General features: G+C 47.2%; 1 protein-coding gene across 2 annotated transcripts in view; it reads left to right on the top strand.

Moving 5' to 3' along the window:
- Window positions 1-11,253, top strand: part of Il6r (interleukin 6 receptor) — a 51,179-nt gene extending 39,926 nt beyond the window's left edge. Inside the window, exons 7-11 of one of the 2 annotated variants that reach the window (XR_003709450.1) lie at window positions 1,516-1,559; window positions 2,523-2,592; window positions 3,472-3,571; window positions 6,014-6,129; window positions 7,853-7,964. Coding sequence is in view for 1 of the 2 variants with exons in the window: in XM_028753187.1 (XP_028609020.1) it covers window positions 1,516-1,559; window positions 2,523-2,592; window positions 3,472-3,571; window positions 7,853-8,090 (452 nt within the window). In the remaining variant the exon portion in view is untranslated. Of the gene's footprint in view, window positions 1-1,515; window positions 1,560-2,522; window positions 2,593-3,471; window positions 3,572-6,013; window positions 6,130-7,852 lie in introns of both variants that reach the window. The other variant, XM_028753187.1, reaches the window with a different exon arrangement.
- Window positions 11,254-12,055: the final 802 nt, after the last annotated feature.

The raw sequence follows: 12,055 nt of genomic DNA, 5'->3' as shown, positions 1-12,055 counted from the left end.
CTTCTGTACACACCCTTCTGTACACACCCTTCTGTACACACCCTTCTGTGGGTTGAACTGTTCTTATTAGGCTAAGTTGGGAGGGGCACAAAGGCATGAGGTGCTGGGTCCTCACCACAATTTGAAGTTCAATTCTGAGTTAATTTGCTTTGTGAACTTAGACAAATTACTTTCCCTCTCTGGGCCCTCTTTCAACCCCTCCAGGGTTGCTGTGTGATTGTCTCTCCTCTGTAGCCCATTGGAAATTCTCTCCCAAGCAGCAACAGGTCACCCTGTCCTCCACCCCTTAGTGATTATGCTATTCTCCAGGGTTGGGGATGCTGAATGTCTTATACTTGGTGGTATTTTTAACTTCTTAGTGGAAAAAATCGCTGAGATGACGAGAGATTCTGAGTCATTCCATTCCTTGCCTGGCAAGGTTCAGAGCTGGTCCCTCAGGCCCCGTTCTGGGCCTGCTCTCAAGTTTGATTTCTGTGGAAGGCAGTTTCCATGGAAGGAGTGGCCTCTGCCACAGCTGTCCCCACTCCTTTTTTATCAGGGTATCTTTGGCTGATCCTTCATATATTTTATTGCACAAAGAGGTGATCAAGGAATTACTGTTCGTAGTGCTCATATCTTGCAATGTGTATCACCCTGGCCTTTCCCTTTCTGTGTATATATTGCAATATATAATATATGATAATATAAATGAGTTTGGATCAAAGCATGCGTTTTTTTAATGCATTATATTATGTCTTCAATGTTTTTCTAAAATTTTGAAATATTTATTTTTAAAGATTTATCTCATCTTTTCTTCATTTGACTTTTTTCATTTTTATCTTCTGTCTATGGATGTCTGGCTTACACCTATGGCTGTGTACCACATCCATGCAGTGCCTGCAGAGACTGCTCAGATGGACTGAGGAGTTACTGGAGTTACAGAGGGTTGGGAGCCAACATGTGAGGGCTGGGAGTCAAACCTGGGTCTTCTGGAAAAGCAGCCAGTGTTTGTAACCACTGAAAACTTGAAGTTTTTTGTTTTGTTTTGTTTTGTTTTTTGTTTCTGAGACACTGTCTCATTGTATAGCTCTGGCTGGCTTCGGATGCTCTATAAAGACCAGGCTGGCTTCTATTTTCCAAGGTCTGAGCTTAAAGGCGAGCACCCTGCACTTTTATTTTTAGTAGATACAGAATAATCAGACATAGTTGTGGGAACATGTAATGTTTTGATACACATTTACATCATGTAATGTGAAACAAAATTTTTCCAGGCCACTGCGTTATGTGTTAGTGTTGGAGAGTTCTGCATTCTCAGCACTTTGCTTTAAAAAAATATTATGGATTATATTGAAAAAAAAATTTTTTTGAGACAAGATCTTCTCTGTACCAGCCTCAAAGTTGAGGCACCCATCCTTCTGGGCTTCCTGAGTGTTAGGGTTACAAGTGTGGTGCCATTCCCAGCACATTGTGATACTCTGGGTTGCTCTGACTGAGTTCCAGGGTCCGTGAGTCACTAACCCTTCCTTCTACCTGCAGAACCCAGGACCACTCCGGCAGGGATCCTCTGGAACTCCACACAGGTGAGCTTGCCCCCAGAAAGGACCAGGGCATGCACTGCCCCAAGTCAGTGCTAGCTGGGCCTTCCAGAGATGTGGCTGGTTCCCTGTCCCCAGAAGCTGTAAAGTGCCATCTGCCTGGCTCTGGTGGCTACTGTTTCATCCCGATGTCTTTGGATACCACTGACAGCTTAGTCTGAGACCAGATTCAATTTATTTTAGCCCTCCCCTGTGGCAGCCTGGTATCATGAAGTATTGGAAAGCGGATTACAGCTGAAGCTGCTTAACAAATTCTTTTACTAATCCAATTTCCCACTCATCTCTATCTCTTCCTGTGGTCCTTAATTCCCTCAACAAGAAGCTGCAGTCTTTGTTCCTCTGCCCCCAAAGCACAAAGAAGGAAGCAGGGGTCTGGACCTCACACACGCTACCCAGGGCTGTCTTAGAAGGGATGTCCTCAGGGGGATGTCCTTATGGGGTTTTCTGGTGTCTTCATAGGCAAAAGCAGATGAGTCCTTGCCTCTCAGGCCAGAGAGTTCTAGGTAGGTCCTAGGGGATCTGACACTAGCTGTGACTGGCCACCCATTCCACTGTGTGGGTGAAATCTCTCAGATCTAGAAGCAGGACGTAAGTCCATCTGGACTCAGAAATCTGTCCATCATATAGCTGGCTAATGCAAAGTGCAGATGAGGTGCTAGGACCGGCTTTTCCCAGGAGGCTACCGCCGCACTGGGCAACAGACCTCATGGACAGCCACTGTGTTTACTGAGCACATCCTGTGTGCCTTTGGCAGAGACATGGGTGGAAAGAACTCCACCTGGCACAGGGAAAGTGAGCACACAAATGACACCAGTGACAGATAGGCAGTCAATGAAGGTCGGGCACAGGGAGGTTCAGCACACGGAAAGGGGATGGTAGCTTTGTGGAGGACATGTAGAAGTCCCTATGAAGGCTGGATAGGCTGGTGATGAGGGTCATCTCTCCTAGGTCTCTGTTGAAGACCATGACAACCGTGAGGATCAGTACAGAAGTTCTACAGAAGCAACAAGTGTACTCGGTAAGCCCTAGTGTCTTGGTATTCCTGCAGAAAAGCTCTCACGTGAACACTTAGCAGCCAATCAGAGGCAACGATCTTCTATTGCTCTGTATACGTCTTCACAGTACCGGAGACTGAACCTAGATCCTCTAACATGCTAGGCAAACGTGCCATCAGTGAGCTATAGCACCAGCTTGCCTTTCATGGCTCCATATGCTGTTTGCCAAGATCCGATGAGGTCCATGGAAGAGTAGGACAGAGACTGAGTAGACTGTGAGCATCGTTGCTGGAGACCGAAATGGAGTGTCTGTGGAGGGAAGCCTATTTGCAGAGTTGCACGGGCTCAGCCAAGAGCCTTCGGCCTTGGCCTCTCTCTAGTAATTATGCAGGAAAGGGGCTCAGGAAAGGTAGACAGAACACTCTGGCCAGGAAGGGAGATCTGTGGGGAGTCCTGCAGGAGAAGGGGCATGGCATATCTGTGGCTTGACTGCCAAGTTGAGAATAGGCAAGAGGTGACATCCCAGGGGAGAAATTGCTTCCAAATACTTGTTGAAAGCCCTGAGTCTCCGTGATTCGGTCCCAGGGACCACCACAGAATCCTAGGAGCCTCCGTCTCTAATGTGCCTTCTGCCTGGAGCCAGGGTAGGATATATGGAAAGCTACTCTAAGAGTGAATAGCCCTTTGGCTGGCTGCAGCGGGCATCCAATCTCATAGGAGCCTTTGAATGGTGCAGCCTCCCTCAGTCACAGTGAGAGGAGTCCATGCAGTGCCTCTTCAGAGTTCCGCTGCCATCCAGAGCTGCGTCTGCTTCTAGTATCTGGTGCCTGACTTTTTTCTCCCTCTTTCCTTCCTTCTGTCCTGCCCCTTCCCCCTCTTCCATTCCCCTCCCCTGCTCATAGCCCCAGTGCAAGAATCCTCATCTGTATCCCTGCCCACATTCCTGGTAGCTGGAGGAAGCCTGGCATTTGGGTTGCTCCTCTGTGTCTTCATCATCTTGAGGTGAGATGGGTCCTGGGGTTCTTGGCTGCACTCTTGTGTCTTAGCTTTCATCTGTCTAAGTGGGGAGGGGCTGAACCTAAGGAGCTTCACCCATTCACTGCTTCATTGAGCAAATGAATACGTAACACACTGAGTCCTGGGTCAGGTGCTGCAGGAGGCCAGGGGACGGGACGGGGACTGTCTTGTGAGGAAGTCAATCCCTGACAAGGAAGGGCTGACGTGGGCAGAGCCACAGTAGCACAGCCATGGTGAGGAGGAAGAGCAGGACCTTGGCAGAGACTTCTAGCTCCTGAGGCCCTCACATTCACTGGCCCTGAGCTGGCTTGACAACAAACACATAGAACCACATCAGTCTGTGCTCAGCTCAGGGCTGTTCTTGTTCTGATCCTTCCCTCCTCTCCTTATTTTCAGTGCTAGAGTTCAAATCCAGGGCTGGGAAGGAGCTCTGGCATTGAGCTATGTCCCTGGCCCCAAATTATGAATCTCTTGTGAAGGAATGAAGGGGAAACTAAAGCTCAAAGAGACAGTGCAGATGCACCTAGTAAGGAGCACAGGACCCCAAGCCTGGTTCATGGGATGGGGCCTTAAGGGTCATGCAGTCAAAATCTTTAATCAACCAATAAGGAAATGGCCCTTAATGGCTGTCCAAGGGGCCAGGGCTACACGACATGCCCTATAGACACTAGCCCACGGACCAAGTCTACACAGGCTGAGGTAACCCAATTGGCCCTACAAGGCACTTAGGTGTGCTAATAGAGAGGCTTTAGAGACTAGTTTGCGTGCCCGTTGCTTAGGCTCCAACACTGGCTGCTGCCAGCCCCCGTGGTCCCTGAGGCACTGACAGGGGAAGTAGGTGCCTGTGCTAAGAACATACCAGCAACTCATTTCCTACCTGTTGAGTTTCTACTTTATGCCATATAAGGCAGATTTATTAGTAAAAGAGACCAGTTTGCTTGTTTTAGTTTTGTTTTGTTGAGAGTCTTAGTATGAAGCCCAGGCTGGTTTCAAATTCTTCATCCTCCTGTCTCCACTTCCAAAATGTTGGGATTATAGGCGGATGACACTTGCCTGATAAAACTAGTAATTTCAAGTGGGGTCTGGTGGCACATGCCTTTGGTCCCAGTGCTCAGGAAGTAGAGGCAGACAAGTCTCTGAGTTCAAGGCCAGCCTTGTCTACAAAGTGAGTTCCAGAATAGCCAGGGCTACAAAGAGAAACTCTGTTGTCTCAGCACCCCCCCCAAATAAAACAAAACAACCTAGTAATTTCAAGTAATGAAAACTTCCTCCATATTTTAAGGCTCCCTAACAAGAAAAGACTGTCACTTAGAGACACTGTGGAGTCAGGAAGTTAGAAGCTGGCTGAGCCACAGTGACTGGGTTGCAAGTCTGGTAGGCATTTGATATTTTGCCAGTCAGGATAGCATAATTTTAGAACATTTAGTTTATCTCCCGAGCTAAATATTTTTCTAAATATTTCTCTAGTGATGTTAGAGAAAATGAAAACAACTAAAATATACTACCAACAAAAGTTTACCCTTTCTTAGATGGAGGTCACATCCGACAGGGATCAGTTCTTCCGAAACTGAGAAAATAAGACTCTGCTAACAAAATTATTTTTCTGCACATTTTCCTAGAATGGACTTAAACCATTAGCTGTATACCTACAGCTTAAAACGCATTCATAAAAGCCAAGTGTAGTGGCATGTGACAATAGTCCTAGCCCTGGAGTGGCTGAGGCAGGAGGAACTCTAGTCCAGGATGATCTGCATAGTGAGTTTGACAGGGCCACCTAATGAGATCCTAACCCCAACAAACAGATGAAAATAAACAAACAAAACAAACACAGACAACGTCATTTTGAACTAGTTACAATGTCTCATTCCAGTATTTCTTAAATTGCTGCTGGGTGTGATAGAATCCTACGGCAGCAGGAACACTGTGAGCTTAAGGCCCGCAGGAGCTACAGAGTGAGACCCAGTCCTCCCGAATAAAAGATCTCACATTGTTTCAGGTTAGTTAATGGTTTTGTGTTGGGCTGTATTCGTAGCTGTCCAGGGGAGCATGCTGCCCATAGACTGCAAATTGGACACATCTATTGGCCACACCCAGGCCTCTAGGTCCTGCGCATCTGTGCCCATGCTAGGTGTGAGTATCTTTAACTGGTTTAGTGATTTTCAGGAAGAATGTTTCAAAAGGAAAGCACGGTTCTCTTGCTTATCCTTTGTCTCACTTACTGTTCTATTACTGGGAGAAAACACCATGATCAGGACAACTTATAAAAGAAAGAATTTAACTAGGGGCTTGCTTACAGTTCAGAGGTTTAGTCTAGGATCTGTGTGTGCTGTCTGCTGTTACTCGCCACAGTTGTTCTGCATATATAACTCTAAATTCTGGGCTGGAGAGATGGCTCAGCAGTTAGGAGCACTTACTCTCCTTTCATAGGATCTGAGCTGATTCTCGGCACCTGCATCGGGCGGCTTATATCACTGCAACTCCAGCAGCAGGGGACTCAATACCTTTTTGGATACTTGCATTTACAAGTACATACCCACACTCAGGTACACATACCTATGATTAAAAATAATAATAAAAACCCTCTAACCCTATCTTTTAAAAAATATTTTCACTTTGTAAATATTTTCACATTCTTTGTAAATGTCACATTCGTTAGCATAGGGTTCTCTTGTAAGGACAGATACCCAGGTTAACTGTTGTCAGGCACTGGAAGATGTTTTGCTTTTACAAAACAAGACTGTGCTGGACATCTTTGTGCCTAAAGTTCTTCCATGTTTATGTTATTGTTTTAGTCACTATTCTGTTGCTGTGAAGATGTCATGACCACATCACCACCACCTCTTAATCCTTCTAATCCTTTCAAATAATACAACTCCCTGGTGACTAAGCATTCAAATATATGAGTCTATGGGGGCCATTTTTATTCAGACCACCACAGTCATTTTTAGGGTCTATTTCCAGAACGTGAGTTCCTGGGTCAGAGGGTCTGAATGCTTTGCAGTCCATGGTGTAGCAGTGTGTCCTCAATCCTCTTATAGGGAGAATTCCACTCAGCGACTAAACACACTCCCTTTTGCAACTACTGGGCTCTCTTCCTGCAGCCAAGTAGCATTCTGGAGATTGTTTGCGTTGCTTGGATAACAGGCCAAGAGCCAACAGCAGATTCGGAGCCAGCTATCAATCATTTTATCATAGCAAGAACAGGAGTAGTCTGCTGCTTTCAAGCCCAAAAAATGCCCAAATCTTGTTTTTGACATTGACTTCCCCTCCCCCACCCTAGCCCTTCCTTAGGTAGTGGTGGGTGATGAGATTGGGGGGAGGGTCACCTTATCCCCACTTTGGAGTCAGTACATAGCAAGACAGTCATAAAGAAGGAAGTCAAACGAGGAGAGGAGGCCCTGGTTCAGCACACCTCGCCACGGGCCCCTTGGGAAGGAGCCCCTGTCATAACTTTGCAGATGTGTATCTGCGGCTCGGCTTTCTTCCAGCTGTCAGGTGACTCTTTCATGGTTGTTGAGCCTGGCCCTGGGCCCGACATTGCACGGAGGAGGCTGTGATGAGGGTGATGCCTATCTCTTCCTGCTTACCACTGACTTTCCTGTCAGATGAGTCAACACGTGCCCAGTGGTGCCCCCATCAGCACCTACAGTCTCTCCCTGCTGGGGTGGGGTGGGTGGAGATATCTGGATACCTGAGGATGGTAGTACTGACTATAGATCACAGGACAGAGTGCTGCTAGTGACCACAAAGCCTGTTCTCTGCTGTCCATTGCAGGTTGTGTGACCGATCTGCTCCTGCCAGCCTTAGTTGGACCGAGTTCTATATTCCTCCCCACTGAAAGAATAATCTCCTCTTGTGTGTGTGTGTGTGTGTGTATGTGTGTGGTGTGTGTGTGTATGTGTGTGTGTGAATGCATAGAGACCTGAAGATGTGAGCCCTGTAGGCAGCCTCTGGCCCAGGGCAGATGAGGGTGTGTCAGACGACTTTTTTGAAGTGCATAAAGGAACACTTTCATTTCTCTCCCTTTGTAAATGAGGTCAGTGAGATATGGTCTTGAGGTGATTTTGAAACTCACGAGCTCTTCAGAGTGTCATGGGACCTCTGGGGATGGTATGGGAACCAGAGAGTCTGCATTTCTGTAAGCCAAACCTAGGCACACCTAACCAACCGAGGCAGCCTGCTGCTACTAGTTAGGGTTTTTCACCATGCCTTTGGCCTGGAAGGAGTCTAAGGTCTGTGTGTTTGTTTTTGTATGTTTTTATAAAGACTCAAGAAGAAATGGAAGTCACAGGCTATGAAGGAAAGCAAGATGACTTCTCCTCCACCCCCACCATATTCCTTGGGACCCCTGAAGCCGACCTTTCTTCTGGTTCCTCTCCTCGCCCCATCAGGGTCCCATAACAGCTCTGGATCGGACAGCACCGTAAGCCACAGCTGTCTGGGTGTCAGGGACACACAGAGCCCTTATGACAACAGCAACAGAGACTACTTATTCCCCAGATAATCGTCTGGACGGTACCTGGCAGCTGGCTCGGCACCAGGAGATCAGCACACAAGTTTCTCACCACCAGTCCCATCTGCCTGGTTTGGGGGTGGGGCAGGCGGGGCTGCAGCTTCACTATCCCACAAGAGCTGGGCAAAGGCTCGGAGTGGGTGAAGACTGGTGTGCTGCCTAGGCTCCAAAGGAGGGGCTGTGAGGAACACAGGCCTTCATGAAGAGAGCCTGCGATGCCTTTGAATAGAGACGCCCGTCAGCTATGCACCTGATAGTGGCTCATAAGCTGTACCCTCAGGAAGCCTCAGGAAGGAGTGCCAAAGGCTGCCCCAGTTGCCTAGCTCTGACTCACTGCCCCAAGCCACCTTTTAACTTGAACTCGTAAAGTCCAACACTCTTTACCATTCTCTTTCTGAGGCCACTGAGGCCGGGAAGAAGCTTGATTCTACTTTCCTTCAAAACACCTGGAAAGCAGTCGGAGAAGCAGCTGACCCGGTGGTGGTGACTAAATATCTCAGGGCCTGATGGTTTACGCGGAATGACAATGAATTTCTCATAAGCAGTTTTTAAATGTGAATGATAATCCTAGGCACTGCTGACTGTGGAGGTTTTATTTTCTTCTTCGATCTCAGGACTTCAGGAGAGAAGCAGAACGGAAGCAGAGAGAGGATGGGTGTCCACTGTCCGTGTGGTACTCGACGGGGGATACAGCCTGGAAACCACGTTTCCTGTGCCCTTACTCTCCCAGAGGAGGAATGGTGGTGGGGGTGTCTCTCCCAGGGCAGAGAGTACAATTACTTTACCCCAGCTTTGTCCATACTGGTTTCAACTGGACTTGAGCTTCTAGGAAAGACGACATTCATGCAAAAAGAAAACTTTAGCTAGCAAGAATGCACTTTCATTTTGGTTTTTAGAGAACTCTTGAGTGTTTCTCTTGTGCTGTTGGAAGAGGCTGCTCACTGCATGCTGGTGTACGAGCCCTCACCTCCACCCCTGGAGGGCCAAGTGCAGCAACTTTAGCCCAAACGCCAAGTCAAGTGAAAATCAAGAAGAAGAAAAAAAAACAAAACACTGTTTCCTATAACAGAAAAGCCTTTGGTTTCATTTTGTATCTTGATTTTTTTTTTTGTCTTAAAAAGTGTAAAAATAGTCTGTCCGTACTTTGCTTCAGGGAATGAGCCTGTGAATACCCCCAGGCATAGGCAGGAAGGGTGTCTGCTTCCTGCTACACCTCAGCGTCACCTCGGCCTTCCTTGCTTTACTTTTGACTGAGTCGCCTCAGTTGCTTTTTCCTGGGGCTTTGAAGAATCCAGAGATGTTAGTGGTCACTGAGGAGACTGCAGAGCCACAGAGCCACAGAGCCACAGAGCCGTGCTGCCATTAAAGTGAGCTACGCAACTACAACACCCCACATCTGCCGTCCTACAGAACTATGCTAGTAGCTTGTCTTTTCAGAAAATATCACCATCACGAGATGGGGCAGAGCTTGGAAGCTGTCACCCTGTGCTATCTGCTTGCTATCTCCAAGGGGCCACTGACTTAAGCAGTTAGTTATTTTCTTTGCAGGTTTTGTACGTTTCAGGGTCTGTTGCTGTCTTAGAAAAAGCTCTGTAGGTTGACAAAAAAGAAATCAGGCAGGTATTCATGTTTATTTTTTCCTTCTTTCCTCCTTTGCTAAGTTTTTGGAACTCAAGGATAACAAAAATGCTGTGAAAGGGAAATATTAGAAATAGCGATCTTCAGGGGATAGGTGCCTGTGCCCACGCACAGTTCTTCAGTCCCTCACAGGGCTCTGCCTGCAAGCTGTTACCCAAACAAACCAGGCAGAGCGGAAGATTGAAATCCAGATAGCTCATTATCTCTGAAAGCTAAATAGCTTTGATCTCCAAGATGTTATTGCTTTCACTATTGTTGTTACAGGATAGCCTCCCCCAACCCCATATCAAAAGGATGCCTTTTCCTTTTGACAGTTTATAAGCTAAGTCAATGAAGTCTGTTTCGTCTGAGCTCCAGCTTCCTTCAGTTCACACAGGTGTATGCCCTCAGCTGCTCCTGGACTCAAATCTGTGCTAGCTGAATGGGTGTTCCATCTTGGGTCACTCTTACTGGAGTTTCTGTTGCCCACAGGCTGTCTTGTCAACAGTACCACTTAACACCAGCATTTGGCGACCAGATGCGGAGGGTTTAGACAGATGATCTAAACATGATCTTTGCTGCATGGTAGAAAGTGGGGAACACACACTGGTTCTAGTTCTAAAGTGACCTTTGGTTCTTCTGGCATAGTGAAATTTAAACTATTTCAAGGGAGAAGCCTTGGCCACACCTATGACATTTGGTGACAGTCCTTTCTCTCCATGAGCCTTGTCCTCGCACATTCTCACCTGGCTGAAAGCTCACACTGAATCTTTCCTATGTCCCTGGTGTCTTGGGAGAAAGGAAACTGGTGTGGGCTTTCCTGCTGGAATTGTCTTGGAGCCAGTGTGGAGTAGAGCCCAGCAGGGTGGGCCATGGTTAGTTATGGCGTGCCAGTTTAAGGAAGGCCTGGTCTGCCTGACTGCTTGGGTTCTGAGCTGCAGAATTTCCTAAGCAGTTCTTTATGGCTGACCTAGTTGGGGAAGATTCTCACACTCAACTGCAGGTGGAGGTGGTGAGGAACCTGTTTTCATTTGGAGGGGCAGGATCATCCTAAGAGCCTTTTCTGTGGTCCGGCCTACAGTGAGGGCTGGTGGGAAGAAGCAAGCCAGCTGGTTCAGGTTCTGGGGCTGGCGCTGGGGAGGGTCTGCCAAAGGTCTCTCCAGCTTCTAGTGCTAGTGTAGTTGGGTGCCAGTTCCAGGAAGTTTCTATGGCAACCTTAACGCTTATTAAGGAACGTTGTCAGTTTTGTGAACATATGCTCGGATGGAGATCTTGTTTTCAGGGAAAGGACTGGTACAGTGTGTAGCAAGCTGGAACAGACAGAGAGACTTTTTGGCAAGAGATCACATCCGTTAAACAGGATACCTCAATGCTACATGTTTTTGTCTCTGAGACAATATTTTTAAGGTTTTTACACTCTGTTACCTGTAAGCTGATACCTAAGACTTTCTGCAAAGTCAGTGTTTTTCAATGCTTTTTTTTTTTTTTGCCATTGTTTGCTTTAAAGTGAAATTTGTAACAGTTTGAAATAAACAATTTCTAAAACTACACTCGGGATGAACTGCTTTGGGAACCTTTTCATTAAAAGGAAAACATTCTGTGATTAGCGAGTGAGGAGTGAAGAATGAGGAAGGCTGACTAATTAATTTGAGGGCACAGTGGCTCTCTAACCCTGATACTAGGAAGGCAGAGGTGGGAGAATTTCCCCAAGTCTGAGGCTAGTGAGGCCTTGTATTTCACTTATACCACCCTCACAGACAGACAGACAGACAGACACGCATGCACGCATGTACGCACCTCTCAAAAACAGAACACACACACTAAACCTGGGAATAGCAATTTCTTAAAAGATTTTAGTTAATAAAAGTTTTCCCCAAACCAAGGCCTGGGATTTCTGGAAGGAGGCTCATGTGTCTGTCACGTTTACATCGGTCAGCATTACCAGATCGTGGGCATGATGGGAAAGACCAGGAAGGCCCACTACTTAGGTGTCTACTGGACTGTGGAGGTGATAATGGGATCCTGAGAGCCATCCTGAACTTTCTTGGTCATCAAATGGCTGAGTCTGTACCTCACTGAGAAAGATCTTGGGCAAGAAAAACCTGGGACCCAGCTTTCTTTATGTTCCAAACAGAAGGTAACTCATCATGTGGATGCTTTGCAGGTAAGAGTAAGGGTGGTTGTCAAGGTCCAGCCTCAGCTCGGTCTGGTTCTGAGAGAAGGGTGTCTGGGAGGAGCAAAAACAAACAGCTTGAAGGCAAATCGTGGGTACAAGCTGCAGCCTATGCTCTGCTGAGACAGCTTTCCAGACCTGTGCCTGTGCTCCCTCTCCCTTTCCC

This window comes from Grammomys surdaster, unplaced genomic scaffold (assembly GCF_004785775.1).
Source record: "Grammomys surdaster isolate TR1022 unplaced genomic scaffold, NIH_TR_1.0 125946, whole genome shotgun sequence".
NCBI classification, from domain to species: Eukaryota; Metazoa; Chordata; class Mammalia; order Rodentia; family Muridae; genus Grammomys; species Grammomys surdaster.
This window is presented reverse-complemented; position numbering and strand designations above follow the sequence as displayed.